The sequence below is a fragment of the Gracilinanus agilis genome, chromosome 4 (assembly GCF_016433145.1).
Source record: "Gracilinanus agilis isolate LMUSP501 chromosome 4, AgileGrace, whole genome shotgun sequence".
Taxonomy (NCBI): domain Eukaryota; kingdom Metazoa; phylum Chordata; class Mammalia; order Didelphimorphia; family Didelphidae; genus Gracilinanus; species Gracilinanus agilis.
In genome coordinates, this window is record NC_058133.1 from 201,091,847 (window position 1) to 201,113,443 (window position 21,597).

At 45.8% G+C, this 21,597-nt stretch overlaps 1 protein-coding gene across 1 annotated transcript in view; it reads right to left on the bottom strand.

Moving 5' to 3' along the window:
* Positions 1–4,016: 4,016 nt before the first annotated feature.
* The window catches only part of MAP3K14 (mitogen-activated protein kinase kinase kinase 14), a 50,012-nt gene continuing 32,431 nt past the window's right edge, over positions 4,017–21,597 (bottom strand). Inside the window, exons 4-16 of the mRNA XM_044671711.1 lie at positions 20,699–20,912; positions 20,048–20,605; positions 19,364–19,501; positions 14,342–14,471; positions 13,675–13,806; positions 12,417–12,521; positions 11,182–11,345; positions 10,488–10,638; positions 9,561–9,920; positions 9,230–9,336; positions 8,432–8,576; positions 7,100–7,200; positions 4,017–6,610 (exon numbers count right to left, since the gene is read on the bottom strand). Of these exons, the coding sequence (XP_044527646.1) occupies positions 6,446–6,610; positions 7,100–7,200; positions 8,432–8,576; positions 9,230–9,336; positions 9,561–9,920; positions 10,488–10,638; positions 11,182–11,345; positions 12,417–12,521; positions 13,675–13,806; positions 14,342–14,471; positions 19,364–19,501; positions 20,048–20,605; positions 20,699–20,912 (2,470 nt within the window). The 3' untranslated portion in view covers positions 4,017–6,445. The remainder of the gene's footprint in view (positions 6,611–7,099; positions 7,201–8,431; positions 8,577–9,229; positions 9,337–9,560; positions 9,921–10,487; positions 10,639–11,181; positions 11,346–12,416; positions 12,522–13,674; positions 13,807–14,341; positions 14,472–19,363; positions 19,502–20,047; positions 20,606–20,698; positions 20,913–21,597) is intronic.

The following is a 21,597-nucleotide window of genomic DNA, read 5'->3' on the forward strand; positions in this document are numbered from 1 at the left end:
CCCAAATTCATTATTTTTCCTCCCTAAAGGTTTATAATTCTTTAATTTGGGAAACTCTCCATCTCATAGTATGGCAGAGGAGAATTCTATAAAACTTCTCACCTCCATGACTATTAAAAGACAGTGTTGGGGAGGGGCAGCTGGGTGGCTCAACAGGTGTAGGTTCAAATCTGACTTCAGACACTTCCTAGCTGTGTGACCCTGGGCAAGTCACTTAACCCCCATTGCCTAGCCCTTACCACTCTTCTGCCTTAGAACCAATACACAGTATTGATTCTAAGATGGAAGGTAAGGGTTTTTAAAAATAAAAAATTAAAAAAAGTCAGGGGGAGCAGTTATGAGGCCTTAGAGGGCGAGAGCTGGATTTTTTCCCATAAGGCTGAAGGATCATCTTAGGTTAAGGAAGTGCCTTCTCTGACTGAGGGGTCGAGTTGGTGTTAGGTCTATGGGAGGGGAAGGGAACAAGCATATATTGCGCACTATGTATGTGCTAAGCACTTTTTACACAAATTTCTACAACTATTTTTACAAATAATAACCATACTTGAGATAATAAAAATATAGTGAAGCTGGTTTCTAGGAACTCTCTAGGACTAAGGTGAAGACTGTCTGAGCCAGAAGAATAGGAGACAGGAGAACAAGGGCCAGGGATCAGGATTCTTGGTCATCAGATCTTTGGAAATGTGGCCATGTGTCCTTAGTGTGTGACTGCTTCCCAGGCTTTGGGTGAGGAGGGAAGAGGGACTCTTCTAGTCTGATCATTTCTGTGGTTTCTTCATGCAACAGAATCCAATTTTTGGTGGCGGAGGCAGTGGAGGTGGGAGGAAGGGGAAGAAGGGGACCATCATCATCCCAACTAGACCTGATGGGAATGGTGATGGGGATTGTGAAGTCTCCCAAAACACTACCACAAATTCCATTGGGGAAACTCCATGGATGCAGGTTGACATTTTAGCATTAGAGAGCCGCTCAGAACACAGAGAATTGAAGTCATGCCTGCAGGAAGTGTCTGGAGCCAGATTTGTCTGGGGTTCTATCCACTGAGCCACCTTAGCTGCCCCACCCCCCCAGGAAGACTTTCTAAATGGAGGCCACTTTTCAATGGTGTCACGGTTTCCCAGATACCAGGGCCTCCACAGTCTAGGAGACAACAGCTGTAGGTGGGGGCTCGGAAGGGGCACTTGGTGAGGAATGCAGAGCTTCTGGAAGGGAGGGCACCTGGATAGGTAGGCTAACTTACAGCCTAAGAGTGGGGAGAGTGGCATGATCTATACTGGTTCTGGCCTTGGGCATAGGAGGAGGCTAAAATGGATGGGGGGGGGCTGGGGCTAGGGCTGTGCTGGTGGCTTGAGTGGTTATTTCTGGGCTCTCTTCTTTTCTCTGCTCCTTAAGGAGGTATGGAGAACAGGACTTCAGTCAGGTCAGACCTGAATTCAAATCCCTCTTAATAGATGTGTGACCCTGGGAAGTCGGGTAACCTATCTGTGCCAAACAAGAATGAGAGGAAATGCTGGACTCAATGGTGTCCGTCTGTCTATCTATCTAAAGTCCCTTCCAGCTCGAGCTCCGTGCTGGTCCTTTCATTTCTTCTTTTTAGCCCTTCCCTTCCATCTTAGAATGGATTTAGGATACTGAGAACGTGTTCCAAGACAGATGAGCGGTTAGGGGGTTGAGTGACTTGCCCAGGGTCACGCAGCTAAGAAGGTCCTTTCCCTTTTAACCCTGCCGTTGAAGGGTAAGGCCTTTGGGGTCCTGACCCTTGCTAGAGCCATCGGTATCGACTCCCCTCGCTCACGCCCCAGCGCCCCTCCTTTTCGCACCTGTCACCCCCATGCTGACTCCAGTGCCTGCCCCGAATCGGGGAGTGGGCTGGTGGCTGCGGCTTGCCCCTCCGCTTCCAGCGCGGTCTTTGAATCCTCGCCCCTCCTCTCAGGTGAGGGTAGCGGAGGGCCCCTGTGGCGTCACAGCTCTCTGTGACGTCACAGGGTGGCTGCGGCCAGCCGGGAGGAGGCGGAGGGGGGAGGAGGCGGGGAAGAGGCGGGGGCGGGGCGGGCCCTCGAGCTCCTACATCCGCTCGGGATGGAAGTAGCGAGCCCTGGCCAAGTTGGTGTTGGGAGGAAGAGGGGACGAGGGCGCTTTGATGGTGCGGCGCCCGGGGTCTGTGTGGTGGGAATCGGGGCAGGGACAGAGGGAGGTAAAGGCACCCCGAGGCTCCCTCCCCCAGACCTGTTCGATTCACTTCTTTCCAGTCTCCAGATCTTTGTCTTTCTCCTCTCCAGCCCCAGTCTTTCAGGGTTGATGCACGCCCCTTCTCACTAGAGATACTGCTAGATGGAGGCCAGCTCCCTGGGATTCTTGGCTCCACACGCTAATTCTAGGATCTGTACTATCTTCTAGTATCTCAAAGCACCCCAAAAGATACCACCAGCTCAGGGCAGCTGGTGGTGAAATGAAGCCCGTTGTGGGCAGCTAAGTGGCGTAGTATCACAGCCCAATTCAGATTTTGCCTCAGATATTAGCTGTCTGGCCTTGGACAAATAGCAACCTCGATTCTGTGCCACTATCAGTGTGACTCTATTTGGCAAGTCATTTAACCTCAGCCTTAGTCCCCTCATCTATAAAATAGGGCTAACAGCACTTCTTTCCCAGAGCTGTGTCAAAAGAGACACGGAAAATGCTTCATAAATCCTATATAAGTGCTATTATTTCTCCATACACAAAAAAATTAACTCTTTAACTCCTCTCTTATTTTATGTTTATATTATATATTACATATGGAAACTTTCTCCACCTTTCCTTCCCTAGGCACAGAATTGCTATGCACCCCATGCTAACCTTCAATATAGATAACCCTCCTGATTCTCCCTGGTTATTTCCATAATTCTGTGAGTGGGCTGCTGCCCCTCCATCCCCATCAGGATTGCATTGCTTAGATTTCAGTCCGATGACAAGAAACGTGTGTGTGTGTGTGTGTGTGTGTGTGTGTGAAGGACTTCAGGGAGGGTTATTATTTTGCTCAAATCAAGGCCCCAAAATGACTCCCTCCCAGGCCTCAGTGTACCCAGCTACTTCAGTTTCTAAGGGAGTCATTTGAAGGACAAAGAAAGGGTTAAATAGCTGTTTGAGGACCCCTAAATGCTTTTCCCAGGGGCTCTTAGAAGACACATAGGAGTGATCACCCCAAAACAGCCCAAAGAGCTCCTCATGTTGCTCAGTTGAGTGACTAGGGTCTCAGAATTTGAACCCAGGTCTTCCTAATGCCTAGTACAGTGCCATGATGATCTTCCCAAGACTGATAAATCCAAGAGCCTGGGAGCGGAATCCTCATTCATCCACTGGACTGGTGTTTTAAAGGGTCTCAGACTTGGCTCAAGTACAACATCCATTGACCCAAGTGACCAAGAGAAGTTGGGTGGTCCAGGAGGCCATTCTGTGGTCCAGTGGCTTCCAGCAAGGCTGCTGTAGTGACTGGCAGGCTTCCCTTTGACTCTCCTTACTGCCTACCTGGCTCCTCCCTGGGCCAAGAGGAATTGAGCCAGGAGTGGCTGACACCCACATTCCTGTCACCTTTTCTCCAATGGGTGGCTGCAGAGACATGAAATTCTGCGTTGGGTGGTGTGTCTTGCCCCCCCTTATGTGCCCAGGCAGCTGCCCCTTGCATATCCTTGGTTTTGGAGGCTCAGGCCTGGGCTTGGTTTGGTGTGTGTGGGGAGGCAGGCATTAGGCCCCTGAGGTGTGCGGGTTCCATCTCAGCCCCCTCTCCTTCTGGCCTGGCTTGGATTGTGTCCAGGGACTTCCCTGCTGCTGGGTGGGGCACCTTGCTTTTATGTGCCCATGGAGCTCCAGACTCTGCTGCAGAAGTCGGGAGGGCTCAAGCTAGAGATTCTGAAGACACCCCTTACATCAAATCAGGGCATTGTCTAAGAAGACTCCACCCAGAGGTCAAAGTAGGTCTTGGGTCATTTGCCAGGAGGAATGCAAGGCCCCAAGTACAAAGTGAAGAAGACCTTTGTTTAGGAAAATAATCACTTTCAAACTTTATTGTTTTAAAAAAGGCAATTTACAACTCAGCTCTGAAAAGCCATACCCACATTTGAGGCCATTGGTGGTGGTGGTGCAAGGATGGTGTAGAAGCTGAGGTGAAACATCTGTCCTGTGCTGGGCAGCTGTAGGCTCTATCAGAAGTGTCTGTTGGCATTTGAGGTTTTCAATGGGTGCACAAAGGTAGAATGACCGGAGGGCCCTCCGAAGGGGCTTTTGCCTCACCTTCTCAGAGCAACCATCTTAATGTCCTTTAAGATGTCTGTCTTTCAGCTGGAAGGGACCTCAGTGGTTGTGTAGTCCAACTAACTCCTTCATATTACAGGTAAGCAGATCAAAGCTCAGAGAGCCTCACAGATGTGCACAGGGTCATACCAGGAAGTGGTAGAGATTGGATTTGAACTGAGGTCGTCTGACACCAAACCCAACCCCAAACTTTCTGCTGGAACGTGCTACTGCTCATCTCCTCTCAGCCCCCTAAACTTAATTTTTCTCCACTCCTATCCCCATAATGGCACAAAAAGTTCATGGTGGGACCAGAGCCTTTGGACAAGGGCTCATGCCAAAAAACCCCCATCTATGGAAGAAAAGACCATCAGCCTTGGGCAAGAGGAGGCAGAACAAGGAGATTCCCATCTCAGATTAGCTCTGGGGCTGGTGGTGGCATGACTGCCCCTCCTCCTAAATGTAAACAGTTCACAGTTGGTTTAATGCTGCAAGGCGAGGGCATGGTGATCAGGATGGGAAGGGAGCAGGAGCCAGAAGGTCAGTGTCTAGGCCTTGCTCTGCTCCTGACAAAGGCTAAAGAGTTTTCTGCCCCTCTTCTGGGGTGAGCAGTGGGTGGGTGAGGGAGTAGGTGGGAAATCTTAAAGTTCATTCTGCTTAGAGCTTTACAATCTGTTGAAGTGTAAAAACAAAAAATGAAGGGGACAAGGAAACTGACTTCCCCTCAAAGGGGGCAGCAATGCTGCCAAAGTGCTTTGAGAAAAAAGGCTGCCCAAGAACCCAAAGTGCTGCTGTTAGTGCTTAGTAGGGATGTGGACATGGATGTAGCTGGCCTGTCTAAGCAGACAAAGGCACTGAGGCTCTGCAAGGAGGTACCATAGTGCCCCTGACCTCCTCCATTGGATCTCTGTTGAGTGTGAATGGAATCAAGGGGCTGAAGCTCTAGTCTAGCTGGACCTGGAAGCTACAGCCAATAAGGGCTGGCATTCTAAGGAGTGCTTATCTTTGCAAAGTGCTTCCAGATATATCATCTCATCACTGCTACCACATCCTTAGAAAGGAGGGATTACTGCATTCATTTTTACAGATGAGGAAACTAAGGCAGAGGTGTGACTTACCTGAGGTCACACAAGTATTGGAAGAGAACTCCGAAACTACCTAATGCTAACTCTCCTACCTAGGCCAGTAAAGGACCTCTCAAATGTGCTATAACCAGAAGCTGGAGTCAGCCTGGCTACCAAGTAGAAGGTAATCAGGAAAGAATTCATGAAATAGGTTATTTACTGCCTGCAGATGGTGCAGAAGACATGCACAAAGACATTTGTGGGGTTCATATAGGCATCTGAGAATCATGCCACACAAATACCTTGTCAAATAGATATACTCCCCCAAAAAAACATGGAGAAGAGAATTCTACTAATAGGACATTTATGCCTTTGGGGTTTTTTCTTTTTCTTTTTTTCTTTGCATTTGGAATTCTCTAGGTTGAAGAGGTCCAGAGAATATTGGATATCACTGCAAGGCTCTAATTGCAGTACGAGGTAAGCAGGTAGAATCTGCCTGGCCAGAGAAAAGGGAGCAAAAATGGAATGCCTCAGCCTCCTCACTAACTTAAGGCAGCACCCCATCCTCCTCACCAGTTCTTCTAACTGGAAACAGGTGAGCAGCTTCCGGAAAGCCACCCATCCGGTTCACACACCCACCTGCTGGGAGAAAGCAGGACAAAGTGGCTGTCCCACATTTCCCTTCAACTCCAGATTCAAAGCTGATCTCTCCCTATTGCCATGCCACACCATCTTTTCTCTGCCAAGAGAGGAAACCCCTTTCTATTCCTAGGAAGAAAGATCTTAAATGTCTTCCTCCTCCTCCTTCTCCACACACAGCAAGGTCCATCAGCAAGGCCCATACCAGTTCGTTTAGTCAGGACCCAAGTGAAGATGACTATACGCCTGCCATTTCTCCATCATACTGATGGAATGCTGGGTGGACCATGGGAAGTTTCCAAGTCCCAGCTTTCCTGTTTCCAGCTTTCATCTCTACTACCAGATGCCGAATCCTTTGGAGAAAGCCAAGTCATCGTCCTCTTTGGGTAGAATCAAAAGCTGTGCCTGGTACTTCTTCCAGGCCCTCCAAGGCTGATTTCTAGGTTTCCAAGCTCTGGGGCTGGAATGAAGGGCTGCTAGGGCCTATTCTCCAGCTGACCGTGCTTGACTCTCCAGGTCCAACCAAAGCTACAGTCGGGGGCCGGGGTGCACTGCAGGTCGATGCCCGAGTCAGGTACCTCCATGTCATAGTGTACAGGCTGTCCATCCTTGGTCACCAGGCTGAATGCAGAGGCAGGGATCTGAGAATCAGAACAGAGGACAGAGCATGCTCAGAAAAAGCATTCAGCATGATACATAGCTAAGTGGGGTTTGGGGGGCTTGGGGGAGAGGGGAAAGAACATGAAATATGTAACTAGGGGAAAATATTAAAAATAAAAATTAAAAAAAAAGAAAAGCATAATTCAAATCTGGCTTCAGAAACTTCCTAAAAAAAAGAAAAAGCATTCAGCAGTCAAAGCAAGCCAAGCCACCTGATACCAACATGCAGAATCAAAAATTCTTGTAAGATGAGGCAGGTTTTCTCCTTACAAGAAGTCTGGTATTCCTCTATGGTCCATATCTTCGAGACTGGCCAGAAGCAGGTAGCAAAGGCATGCCACCAAAAAAAACCAAAAACAAAAACAAATAAAAAAGGCATGCCAGATCAAAGCCTGAGCCAATTCCCTTGTAGAGTTCCCATTTCTTTTTGTTTCTGACCCTGCTCCCTGAGGTGGTTTCAGCCATCTTACCTGGCTGCTAATTCCAGTTGCGATGTCTCCCACCTTGGCTCGGTGGAACTCTCGTATATGCAAGTGCTCGCCATTTAGGGACTGGATTTGGATTTTCACACCTGAAAGACAGGCGTGACCATGAGCAGGGAGAGATCTCTGGATCTGTGTAGGATGGAGAAGACCTAAAACTTCTGACACTTGAGCCTTCTGTTAATGTTATTTGGTAACCACTCCTCTGAAGGAAAGAGGAAACTGACCTTTTGCCATGGAAGAAAACTGAAGAGGTCACCCTTAAAGTTATGTGGCCTTTGTTCCCAAGGAAGTTTGTCAGTTGTAAAGGGCTACAAATGTCTTTTAAGGTTGTTATGGACATAGTGACCCATATACATTACAAATTTGAGGCATATTAACATGGATATTTTTTTAAACCTTTACCTTCTGTCTCAATATTAATTCTAAGGCAAAAGAATGATAAGGGCTGGGCAACTGGGGTTAAGTGACTTGCCCAGGTTCACACAGCTAGGAAGTATATTGAAGTCACATTTGAACCCAGGACCTCCCGAGTCCTCCAGGCCTGGTACTCTTTCCACTGTGCTACCTAGCTGCTCCTGGATAAGTATGGATGTTAAAAAAAATAGCCATTACTCAGGTTGTGGGCAACTAAGAACTAAAAAATACAATTCACTGCATCAGAGTCTTATTTGACCATTGATGTCCTGTGCTACCCAATGCATCATTGGTGTGGCACTGGTAAGTGGGAAGGGCTGGGGGAATTTTTTATGTGCTGATGGGAGTTTCTGAATCTATTTTCAAAGCCACAAAACTGGGCTTGTGAGCCAAGTTTCAAAAGAAGGCCATTTCTCCGGCCCTTCTTCCCTTCCCCCATGATTTGGCATCATCACACTGAGGATTCCAGGGCCAAGGCACAACCACAAGGTGTCCTGGATTATGTATGGCAGCCACAGAGGAATTATTGAGTTCTGGGTTGACACACCCCATCCTATTCAGTTGATAAAATGAATTCATAATTTTCTCTCTTGGGCTCCCTTCTCTAGTGAAAAAAGACACTTGTCTGCTTGTCCAAGTCGGATAAGGTTCTTCCAATACCTTAAAATCTAGAATTCAGAAAATGATGAGGATAACATTTTCCCCACTGCCCTGCTGGAAAAGGCCTTTGATAGAGAAGGATTTTTATCCAGTACTCTATTTGCTGAATATCTGAGTCAAGTTCTGAAAATTCCTCCTGGTGTGACTTAATGGGAAAGGAAAAAATGAACTCAATGCAGGTTAAAAGTTGTTCTACAGATGTGGGGTTGGGGGAGCCTGGGCTAGATGGGCGGCTGGTCCTACCATTGAAATAGCTGGGCATGTCCGTGTGCCGGCTTCGTCCGAGTAGGTTGTCCCAGCTGAAAGTCTGCCCATCTGCCTGACTGTTCCATGAGTGGATTCCAGAGCTGAAGTTCTCTCGTAAGCTCTGAGAAACCTTGGACAGATTCTGAAATTGAACAGAGACAAAGTCAGCCAGCTTACTTCCTATCTTGTGATTCCAACCCAGGGGTGAGGCTAGTTTCCGACAAGTTTCATTGGGAAAAGGTGCCATTTTCCTGCTAAAGTGAGCAGAGAAACAGTTAAAATTCCTGGGCCATTGGTCCTGGCTGACACTTATGACAACCTTCAAGGATTTGAGTAGGGGTTCATTAAAGGTCTGACATAAAGGGAAAGGGAATCATTTCATTGAGGGCCAATAAACCAATTAATTCTATTGTCTCCTGGGTTTATTTAGGCCCAGTTCTTCTATTTCATTTGAAACTGGGATGTCTTCTCCCATAAAATAGTCTTCCCATGAGAAAGGCTGTCCTCTGATAACTAAAGGAAAAGAGGTAGATAAAACTGGGGCAAGAGAATCTCCTGGTTTTTATCTCTACTCATACACAGGTCATATATCAGCTCCTACAAGAATCAACCAATCTAGTTCCCCAGTATGGAGATGGAGATACAGTCTGTGCACAATCAATGCTTGCTGCACATACACAAGGAATGGAAAAGTCATCAAGCTTGTTGCTGGGTGATTTGAAACTGTGGCCTGTTAATAGCCAGGGAAGGGCCCACACCTCCAGAGCTATCCTTGGGAAATTAGTTGTTATTTACCTTCTCACTAGCATCAGACAGGGAGAGACTGTCGATGCTGAGACATGAAAGCATTTGTTCCTGCTCCTCTAGGGAGTATGGCTGAGACAGGCTGTCCAGAAATAATTCTGCAAGAAAAAGCAGGGCAAGATATAAAACTTTCAGTGGGCTGACTTTCCATTCTCTACTGCACTCTGGGAAAGACTTGGGTATAAAGTGCAGAGGGGTTCAGTGCAGGAGTAGGGGGGGCCTGTTAGAGAAGATCAAAAAGAGAATCCCACAAAGGAAGTCCAGGCCACTACAGAAGTCCCCCAGGTGACCGGCCAGGACTGTATGAAGAGAACTTCATTACCTATCTCAAGTTGCTGAAGTTCCTCATCTGAAGAGGTTAGTTTTCGCTCCCCTGAACTGGAATTTTTGGCAGGGATGTGGCTCAGGGAAGAAAGGGGTAGAGGCTCCCAGGTCCCAGACTCTTCCTGGCTCAGGCTCAGAGGTAACAACTTATTTTGCTCTGGTGGCTCTGGTGGTAAAGGTGGCTGAAGTTTGGTGGTGGAACCCATTGCCTCAATGGCCAGCCCAGGTCCTGGAGCTTCTGGGATGGACCCACTTGGCAAAGACAAGGATTCCAGTGTTTCTAGACTATTGTCTTTGTTCAAAGGCAAACATCTTGGTTCTTTATATGGTCCTCTCCAAGGACTTTTCAAACCTCCCACTATAAAAGACAAAGGATACACAGGTGAAACATTTTAGAGAAGACAGCTGCTATTTGCCCCACACAGGATATTGATAAGGAAGTTTCATACTGGGTGAACTAGTGAAGAGGCTGATGCAGAGACAACAAAGGCTTATGGGGAGGAGAATGGGGATAGTTTCCAGAATTCAGAGACACACCTCTAACTGGTAGTGACTGAAGTTCATTTCTTTTATTCTGATTTTTATACTAGTAACTACAGTGCTTAAAATGCTACGAAATAGATGAGAGGTGGTCTTGATTAACAATAAAGAGGAGATTCTGAATCCAGGGACCAGGGAAGGAAATTTTCTTGCAATGGAAACAATCCAGAGGCATAGTATTAGACTCCAAGAATAAACTGGTCTTCCCTTGCTCCAAGAGCTCCCCTATACCCAATCGGTGCTCCCTGGGAAAGGTGGGCTGTGGTGTTTCTGGACTAGGTCAATAGAACAGTCTGGGATTCCTGTCTATTTTGTCAAATGGATCTTAGAGGCCCTCTGGCTTGGGGAAGTAATAGCCCAGTCGAAGAATTATTAACTTTCTTACCATGCTGCAATGCCAAACTGATCTTTCTCCTTAGTTCTGTGGCAGATGCCCTGTGGACAGGCTCCTTCTCCAGTCCCTTCTGGATAGCCTGGGTGGTGAGAGGGGTGCAAGAGGCAGGAATCTCCCTCACAGGTGGTGGTTCATTAGCAATCTGCGAGGTTCAGAAAGAAAGGTGGGTTGGTCTTGCTTTTTTTTTTTTTTTTTTTTTTTTTTTTTTATATTTTTAAACCCTTAACTTCTGTGTATTAGTTCCTTGGTGGAAGAGTGGTAAGGGTAGGCAATGAGGGTCAAGTGACTTGCCCAAGGTCACACAGCTGGGAAGTGTCTGAGGCCAGATTTGAACCTAGGACCTCCCGTCTCTAGGCCTGGCTCTCAATCCACTGACCTACCCAGCTGCCCCCGGGTTGGTCTTGCTTTGATGCCTTTACACTCCATTTTCTCTTTCTACTAAATACTCTGTTTGGAGTTGAAATGTCAAAAATTCGGGTGTGATTGAAACCTTGAAGGTACAAGCAATGGCCTGGCCCAAACACTCCACCAAAAAGGCAACCAATGTTAGGTGGAAATAGCAAGGACTGGGCAGCAGGAGACTGGCTCTCCTTTGGCTCTAAGCCCATCAGGGCATATGGGCCTGGGGTTGGGGGATCTCTGACCCATTCAGGCAGTGCCTGGATAAGCTGCTGTCATTACCCACCTTGAGGCAGAGGGGCCGACTATAGTATTGGGTCCATGGGTGACACCCATTGAGCATGTGCAGCATCATGCAGCAGCTGCTCCAGACGTCTACCTTGGAGTCACAGCATTTTCCCATCACCACTTCAGGAGCCATGTGGGTCTCTGTGCCAGGGACATAGTTCTCTGGAAGGCCAAGGGTAAAAACATTTCTTGGAATTCTAACATGCAGGAGGTTGAAGGATAACCACCAATTGATCTCCTATGGCTCTTACCAAAATCTTTTTTTAAATTTTTAAACCCTTACCTTCCACTTTAGAATTCATACTAGTTAACAGTTCTAAGGCAGAAGGATTAGGCAACAGTGGTCAAGTGACTTGCCCAGGGTCACATGGCTAGAAAGTATCTAAGGTCATATTTGAACCCAGGACCTCCCATCTCTAGGCCTGTCTCTCAATCCACTAAGCTACCTAGCTACCCCCAAACTCTTTGTAAAGAGCCTTTAAAGATACAAGTATTCAAAAAGAAATTCATAGATGATGAACCAAATTGGTGAAAACACATCCAGTAGAATCTGCTCTAGGGATTAGTGAAATTATATCTATAACAGTCCTTGACCTTAGTACTTAACTTCATTATTAATGTACTTTAAAAAAAGTATCTTGGGGCATTTTATTTTTATTTTTTAAATTAACTTATTTTCTCAGTTGCACATAGAAATAATATTTGACAATTGTTTCTGACATTTTAGGATTCAGATTTTCTTCTTCTCCCTTCCCTCCCTGAGGCAGTAAAGAGTCTAATACAGATTATATTAGTACTTTCATACAATGCACATTCCCATATTGCTCATGTTGTGATAGAAGACATATATCATGCATACAATAAAATTTAATATACTTTTTAAAGGTGTGGATGTGTGTAGGAATCAGACAATGAAAATACATTTATTCTCAGAATCCCTAACATGACTTCTTTAAAGGTTAGCCAATTGGGGTTAAGTGACTTGCTCAGGGTCACATGGTTAGGACCAACATGGCTTTCTAAATAAGAAAGGATGAGATATGGCCAACAGTTTGTTTTTTCTTCAGTCAAAATCAATACATTTTAAATTTCAGGTACCAGGTGAACTGAGAGAGATCTTCAACGTTAGTCCAAAATTTTGGTTTTGTTGATGCTTCTGACCACTTGATTAAATAGTGGTCACAAAATGGCATTAATCCTGATAAGATTCTGAATTTGGGAGACAGACCTTACCTGTAAGAAAGGTCTTTCCCAAGCCATCAGGCTGTAAGCCAGTGGAATGGCCGAAGTCACAGAGAAGCGCCCTGCTGCCATCACCAGACAAGAGAATGTTGTCAGCTGTTGGGAATCCAGAGGAAGATGAAGATCAGGGAGGAGATGTTGCTGCTTCACAACCCACCCCCAGCTCAGTCTGCTTTGGTTCTCAGTGAGTTCATTTTCTGGCTAACTCAGAATGGGATGTTTCTAATTAACTTTATTACTCATAAAAGGGAGAGGCTTAGAACTTAGTCTGGACTCAAACTCTGTAAACTTCCCTCCCAAAGCCCTTTAACTGTGCCATTCTACCCTGAGCATCACTCAGCCTTTCTTGTACAGAAGGTGCTGATCAGTTTGCCCCATACATGCCAGCAAGGCAAGGTTGGCCTGTAGGGAAGGAAGGGGAAAAGATGTCTCCAGAACTCCATTTTGGGAAGTATATTTTTAGCATAATAATTCTAGAGCCTTCTCTCTGTTAATATTTAATATTTCCTATCATCCTGTATATAGCTTACTTTGTATATATGTATTTGCATGTTGTCTATCCCATTAGATTGTAAGCTTCTTGAAGACAGGGACTGTCTTTTAAGCTCTTTTTGTATCCCTAGCACTTAGTATAGTGCCTGACACATAGAAGCTGCTTAATAAATATTTACTGATTGACTGTCCATGGACCCCTTTGACAGTCTAGTGAGAACTATGGATCTCTTCTCAGAATAATTTAAAATTCAATTCAACAAATGTTTATTGAGAGCCTATTGTGTCTGAAGCCATATGCTAGATGATAGGAGAGAGACAGTTTTAATAAGGTATTGTCTTCACCTTTGTGGAACTTAAAAGAATGCCAAATAACCATATTACAAAGTGATTCATGACAAGTAAATAAGAAAGGAGAGCCAATGAAGGCTTACAAACTGAGAAATGATATGGTCAGGTCTGTGGCTTGGAAATGTTGTTCTCCGAATAATGTTTTTAAATGCATCAAATAAAATGCATAGGATTACAAAGGATACAAATTATACTGAAATAGTTATCAAAATATTAAAACAACTAAAAAAAGGAAACAAGCTCCAAGATCCCATGTTAAAAATATCTAAATTAGAGGATGACTGGGAAGGAACAAAAGAATAGGAAGCCTCTAAGCATCCAGCAAGATGGAGTCCAGGATCTTCTGGCCAAAGGCCCCATTAATATTGTTAACTCTAGGCCAAGATGACAGGACTGTGAATCTTACCTTTCACGTCTCCATGTAGAATCTTTCGTGCATGGAGATATTCCAGCCCTTCCAAGGCTTGCCCCAAGTAATAAAGGGCTCGGTCTTCTGGGAGGCAACCCTTCTGTTTTATCAGCTGACCCAGTGAGCCACCTAAGAGTGAAAAAAATAGATCTAGTCTTTTGATTGTGATGTGCAAAAATAATACTATTTTCCAAGACCCTCCCCCTAATTCTTAGCAGCTGGTCAAGAAGAATGTCCAAGTAGAGCATCAACATCCAGGGGGCTAACCAAAGCAACTCCTGCCAGACGGGTAATGAGAAACGATAAAATCCTCACCTTCTAGAGGCAAACAGAGATATATATTCTATCTGAGAAGAGAGGCTGTCAGTCAACCTGCCTGCCTGCCTTCCTTCCTCCCTCCCTCATTCTTACTGTGTATTGGTTCCAAAGTCTCTGTCTCTCTGTGTCTCTGACTCTCTCTGTGTCTCTGTCTCTGTCTCTCTCACAGTGTATTGGTTCCAAGTTAACAGTGGTAAGCACTAGGCAACAGAGGCGAAGTGACTTGCCCAGGGGTCAAACAGCTAGGAAATGGCTGAAGTAAGATTTGAACCCAGGACTTCTCATCTCTAGGCCTGACTCTCAATCCACTGAGCCACCCAGCTGCCCCATAGCCATTGTTTCTTACCTTCCATCAGCTCCATGAAAATGTTGACCCAAGAACCTTCTTTCACAGCACCATACAAAGGGACAAAGTTGGGTGAGGTCAGTCCAGCACATGCCGTTAACTCCTCTGCACGAAAAACTCCGACATGCACCTGAAAGGTACCAGAAGGGGGAGACAAAAGTCAGTTTGTAACTGCAGCCAGCAGACTGGACAAGAGGCAATTTGACATCTTTTCAAAGAGAAATTTCTGTCCTCTCCAAGCACAATACTCTGTGTTTGTTCCTGATAACAACCTTGAGACATCACAAGAACATAGAGTATTTTCTAAACTACCCATGATTCAATTACAGTCAGAGTTTTATGGTTAGCTGCATTTTATTTTACTGAACTTCCCCCCAAATTGGCAATTATTATCCATGGTGCACAAAGCTCACTATTAACCACAACTCAACACTGTCTCCCAATCATGGTGGACAACAGTGTTTTGTTGTATGAATTGATATCCAGTCTCTCGGCATTTTGCTAAGCACCAAGTAGATCTAAATGAGAAAAACAAACCATGGTCCCTCTTCCTAAGGGATGGGCCTGGGGGGACACTGGGGCTGGCCATGAGGCTCTATTTAATGGACGGGCAGCTCCTATTCAGATCTGCCTGCAACATACTAGCATTTGGGTCTCCTCTTATTTACAAACTTCTGGGCTTCCATTCGGACTGCAGGTCAGATTCCCTGGGCCACTTGAGCTCCTGATCTTTATTAAAAGGAACCTCCGATGTCACACACCCAAGCTCACACAGCTCTTCCCTGTCCAATCAGAGCCTCCGGTCTGGCTCTTGATGATCTGGGCTGAGTCCATCAGAGGGCGCCAGTGCAGCGCCCCCTCCCCCACCACAGGGGAACTACAAAATGGCTCACATTTAGTAGCACAGGGTAATATTCCTGGAACTGCTAATCTAGCATAATAGAAGCTTTGAGTGCTTGGGAAACTTTGAATGAGCCATCTCTCCGTGGAAAATGTAGCTTTTCTACTGATAAACAGTGTAATGGGCAGATTAGTAAAAAGGTTTAAGAATTTAATAAAAAAAAATTTGTTAAAAAAATTTATTAGTTTTCCCACCTCTAAAATCCTGAATTGAGGGGCAGCTGGGTGGCTCAGTGGATTGAGAGCCAAGCCTAAAGATGGAAGGTCCAGAGTCCAGCCTCAGACACTTCCTATCTGTGTGACCCTGAGCAAGTCACTTAACCCCCTTATCACTCTTCTGCCTTAAAGCCAATATACAGTACTGATATTGATTCTAAGACGGAAGGTAAGGGTTTAAAAAAAAATCCTGAATCTGTGACTGGCAACAGGATGAGATTCTCTCCATCTCTATAAAAAATGCAAACTTTAAAAGGCGCTTTTAATATTTGAAGAGATTTGTGGCTATGAGCTAATTTGCCATGTGATGTTTCAGGCTTACTGAGGGTTTGAATGAAACGTTCAAAAGTGTTACTAAATGTATGGGGCTGGGCCCTTGGGCACTGTTCAAAGCGAGTCAGAGACATTCTCTGCTCTTAAGGAGCTGACACTGAGCCAATGCCATGATGAAGTGAGTTGGCTAAGATTCACCATCACTTACTTGTCGGCAAGTCTAAAAAAGGTCCTCTGATACCCCTACTCATCTAAATTATTCTGACCACTAATGCAAGGATTTTCAATAATGGCAACACTTGCCCTAAGTGTTAAATTGGTGACTCCTGCTCTAGAACGAGAACCAACAAGTGCTGGCATCATCATGTGGTAGCTGTACTTCTGAGTTTTTCCCCTGGAAGTAGGAAGCATAATTTTTCTGGTTTCTCTGACACCCTTAATGTGTGGCCTTGACCCCTGACCCTCCCAGACTCATGGCCCATCACTTCACTGGCCCTTGGGAGTAAGGAAAACATAATGTCCTGTTCCTCACTGCTGAACCTAAGTATACTAGCCTCTTCTGCTCTGCCACAAGAACAGGAGAGCAGTCTCCCCAACTGCTTTGCTAGCTACTTCTGGGGATAATGACTGAATTGAGTGCTGAAGAGACTTGGGTGACAACAGGGAGGGGCAGCCCTGAGATCAGCCAACCCAGGCTGTTTTCAGGAGATGATCAGGTGGAAAAGGCTGTAGGTGCTTTGGTTTGATGTATTTGCATTGCTCTTTGGGAGGAGGTGAGAGAGTCTGTATTTCTCTACTCCACTGTTGTTGTTCTTGTTGCCTAGGATTCAGAACTGTAGTAAGAGAACAGCTGAGAAGTCCAGTGGTAACATCACTTAGTACTCAAGTGTTTATTTTCAACACACTTTACAAACTTTAAACTTCCCATCCCCCTGTTGGGTGGAATGGCTAAGTGTTTTTTTTATGACCAAGTGGCAAACTTAAGCAGAGAAGGTCAGGCATTTGGCCCTAGGCTCTGAGCTGAAGATGTTGGCCAGTGCTGGCTAGGGCTTTATATTTCTCTCCCGGAAAGAGGGTGGAGGGTGGAGTCTTTGTAGGTTTGGTTAACTCCTGAAAAAGGAGGGGGGTAGATTAAAATCTAGCCTAGGGGAAAGAGTGTGGTACCAAGTAGGGCTGTGTCCCTCTCCACCAATACCGCTCACTCCCAACTATGCTGGCTGGAGATGGAAGCTAGGGGAGGAGGGCACTGAAAATACATTTCTAGTCAGCAGTTGTTTGCTAAGGTCCTTTCCAGCTCTAATAATCTATCCTGTGACATGATTCTTCCTCCCCTTCTCACCAAACTCTAGACCTGTGCCTGGCCCTTATTCAGATTCGATTAGAGACCTAATTTGTGTATCTTTGAATCTAAGATAGATTCCCTTTACCCTGCATCAGAGAGGTGACATTAGCCTGCTCTAACTTTGTGTCCAGATCCCTCAGCTGCTGTCACCAAGAGAAGGGGTCAAGAGGAGGTGCTAGGTAGTACCCGGCTCCTATGGGCTGTGTGCTAGAAGGCAGCACCAGGCAGGGTAGCATGAGGATAAGGCTAGGTACAGGGCAAGGTAGGCTCAAAAGCAGCAGGGCTCCCGAGGTCATACACGCATGCTCTGCTTTTGACACTGCTCTTCCATCTTTTCCTGCCCAACCTCATAAGAAGAGAAGGGATAAAGGCCTGGGTAGGGAGCCAGGAAATCTGGAAGGAAGGGAAGGAAAAAAAATCATATTTATTCTCTGCTATCATACTCCTATCCACTGTGGGGGCCAGCACTCTGAGAATTTTAGTATGGGGAAAAGCATTGTGCCAAAGTGGACAGAGTCCCAGCCTTGGAGAAAGACCTGAGTTCAAATTCTGACTCTGGTATATGCTGGCAAACCCTTTAACCTCTGAGTGCCCCAGGCAACGTGATAAGCCTAGAAGATGAGGAATAGTTACCATCTGCACTGATATCAATTAGTCAACAAGCATTTATTTATTTGTTTGTTTGTTCTAAATCCATATTTTCTATCTTAGAATTGGTTCTAAGGCAGAAGAGCAGTAAGGCTAGACAACTGGAGTGAAGTGATTTGCCCAGGGTCACACAGCTAAGAAGTAGCATTTGAACCCAGGATCTCCCAACTCCAGACCTGGCACACTATCCACTGTGCTACCTCACTGCCCCTTACGTATTTATTTTTTAAAACTACTATACTAAATTCAGTTCTAAGACAGAAGGGCAGTAAGGCTAGGCGAGTAGGGTTATGGTTCTTGCCCTGGGTCACATAGCGGGAAGCAGCTGAGGCCCAGGTCCTCCTGACTCCAGGCCTGAAACTCTTTCCACGTTGCTACTTAGCTACCCAACAAGTATTTATTAAGTGACTACCATGTTCCAGGTGTTTAGCTAGTTCTGGGGATACAATACATAGAATGAGCTTACATCCTGATGGAGAAGACGGAAGGTACATAGTATAAATATAAAGTTAATAAATGCACATATATACACAAAGTAGTTAAATACTGGGTTGCTTGGGGGGAGGATTTTAGCATTTGAGGGGACTGGGAAGGTTTCATGTAGAAGATGGAGCCTGAAGGACTCAGGATGGCCAGGGCAGAGTCCTGGAGATCAGAAATGGAGAGTCATGAGTGAGCCTGGATCACAAAGTATGGGAGGATTAATAATGTCCAATGAATCTAGAAAGGCTTGAATTCACCAGGAGTTCCCTACATGGATGAAATCAAAGTCTGTGTTTCTCCCCACCCTATTCTAGTGGAGCCCCCAGAAAAAGACCCAAATGCTGTGTAGAAATCACTAAGAAGCCTCTGTACCATCTTTAGAAAAGGACCTTCATTCCTCTGGCCTTCAATTCCAAATGACTATAGTTCTTGAGCCAGAAGGGACTTCAATGGCCATCTTCTTCAACTGCCTCATCTGATAGATAAAGGCAGTAAAGCCTAAGGAGGTTAATCATATAGTGTTACAGAGAGTTTGAATGTGGGTCTGGACTCAAGAGCAGTGGTCTTTCCACTCAACCATAGTTCTCCACTCAACTTTAAAATGAGAGAGTTAGACTAGGTATTTTGCTAAAGTCTTTTTTAGCCACAAAATTGTGGAGTTCTTTCTTCTGGTTCATCTTATTTTGATATGACTCCCTTCTCCTGCTGGTGGCAGCATTCCTCTCTAGACATAATGCACTCCATCCCATTCCATTCTTTGGTTTGACTTGGGTCTTTGCAGTAACCCAATAGGATGCAGGAAGTAAGTCCACAACCCCAGAGGGAGAGGGGATTCCCTTTACACACCTGGTACCCACACCAGGGAGCCTCAAACCCGAGCATGATGGTCACTGCATTTTTATCTACTATGTAATGCGCATCCACATTCACATCCACACAAAAATATAGTTCTCACTCCAGGTCATGGGAGAATGGGTGCTTTCCTCTCAGCCTGACCAAAGCAGACAATAGCAACAGCAGTGTTATCATGTTACCATGCCAGACCCAAAGCTGCTTGGCAATTGTCCTTGAAAGAAAGCAAGGAGGGAACACAGCTGGACATATGCCCGACTTCTGGCATGACTGGATACCCTGCTTATCCTCAAGAGCCCCCTGCATACCTTTTTGACAGCACACTGAAACCCTGTCTGCTTGTCTTCCATTCTGTACACCTCTCCAAAGGAACCTCTGCCCAGGCAGTCTTGACTCTTGGTCCAGTGAACCTTTTCTTGGTATTCGTAATCCACTGGTTTGAGTTTCTAAGGAGAGACATACACTAGAATCAAAGGCCAGGAATCCAAGTCCTGACCAGGATAGGGACAAAGGACAGAAGCAGAAAAAAGTTTCTAAGCTGTCATCTTTGGTGGCGCTCCCTTACCCCTGATGGCTCTGACTCAGACTTGGCAAGTGAAGTGACCAGTGCTTCCATCCCAAAATGACCACCCTTTTCTTGAGCCTTTTGAGCTTTGCAAATGAAACCACTCAGTTTTTCCAGTTAGATAGATGCAAAGTAAAAGTAAGGATGGTGAAAAAGGGCTCTGAATTAATACTAGAGCATCTTGAGGTTGGTGACTAACTGGCCTGGTCACCAGAGTGGTGGTCACTGACCAACAGGTTCCAATAATGGATACTTATTAACAAAATGGCAGCTTATTATTTTTGACAACCTAATTGTGGCAATTCAGTTTCATTTAGGATTTTTTTTAATAATTGGAGCCTGCAAAATGGTCTCTCAGATTTTCTAAGGCCCTCTCAGCCCCAGCCCTAACCCCCTATTGTTTGGAAGTGTGCTTTTGTTGGGCTACCTCATTAAGCAGGACACCTTCATTCTCTTCTGTCTCGGGAACCGGGCCCCGGTGACCTGTCCCTCCTCCTTGCCAGGTCTTGGCGAGGCTGGTTAGGTTCCTGGGCTCACCCACACTCACGCTCCCTTTTAGGGCATGCACCAGATATTCCTCCACGGAAAGCTTCTCAGAGGTACCATGCCTTGGACAGGGAGTCTCCAGTCTGAGACCAGACAGGTGGTGCTGGTTATCAACACAGGCCAAGTTGCCCAGCAAGAAGGTCCCCAGGGGTCTGGGCTTTTGAGCAAGTGGGGAGAAGGGGAAAGGATGGGGCAGTCTCTTGTAGGGAGAAGAGTGCAATAAGTCTGTCTGGGGGAAAAAGTCCTTGGGGTGATGAAGTTTCCACACATGGTTCAGGCACTGCACTGGGCTGATCAGTTTGTGGAGTTCCGCTCGAGGATGTGTTTTCAGCACTGATTGCAGGCCTGCTCCTACTTTTTCAGGGCTGTGGAGCATCTCCTTTGGAGGGCTGGCAAACCGAGGGATATTCCTGAAATATGGGCCTGAGCACTCATCCTCCTATTAGGAAAACACAAGCATTAAGGTGAACACTGCCATTCGAACCCCTTTCATTAGTGAAGACCATATATATCCGGGCTAGGGCTTGCTCACCTGTACAGGGATCATGCAGCTTTCTTGCTCAGGGGTTTTGGGGAGAGGCTTGGCCAAGGGTCCACCCCTCTGGCCTGGCACCTTGGAGTTTTTTTTCTTTCGTTTCTTCCCAGCCTTGTTTCGATGACGTTTTGCCTTCCAAAAGGCTGGGGTCATTTTCCCTTCTGTTGAGTGGGCTACATTGTTAGGGATTTGATCCAGACTATCAGATCGGCTGTCAAAGGGAAAAAAATGTTCTTCTTAAAGAGGTACATGCAAAGGTCTCTGGGGAACCCCCCCTCCTTGCCCTCCATCCTCTGTCCCCAACTCATCTACAGAAATCATTGCCTGGGATAGTTAAGAACACAGAGGTGAGAAACAGAGAGAGATCAAGAACCACAGAGGGAGAACTCCAGACACAACAAAGGTCTGCTTTGGTCACATCCTAAAGCAGAATTTTAGAGAAATATTTTGCAGTTCAGAGGCCTCCCCTCCTCACCCCTAACTCCTTAGAGGAACATGAGATTTATTGCCAAGATTTGGGCACCTTCACATTAATAACAGAGCATTTACTGTTCAAATCTCTTGAAGCTGGTGACTAAGTGGCCTGGTAGGCAGTGACCTCTGTCTGCTGCCTCTGAACTCTGAGAGCACATATTTTCTGTTGTACTTACTCCTTGCCCTTATCATATACTGCCTTGTATTGTCTTTCCTGTGTGTATCTTATCTCTCAAACTACATTTGTGTTTGTAAGTTGTTTTAGGGCAGGGACCATATCTTATACTTCCTCCTGTGCTTCTCAGTACCTAGCACAACGCATCCTTCAAGTCCTAGCTAAAATGCCACCTTCAGGAAGCCTTTGCTAATCCCCTGTAATGGGAGTGCCTTCTCTCTCTTGATTGTCTCTAACTTATCTTGAA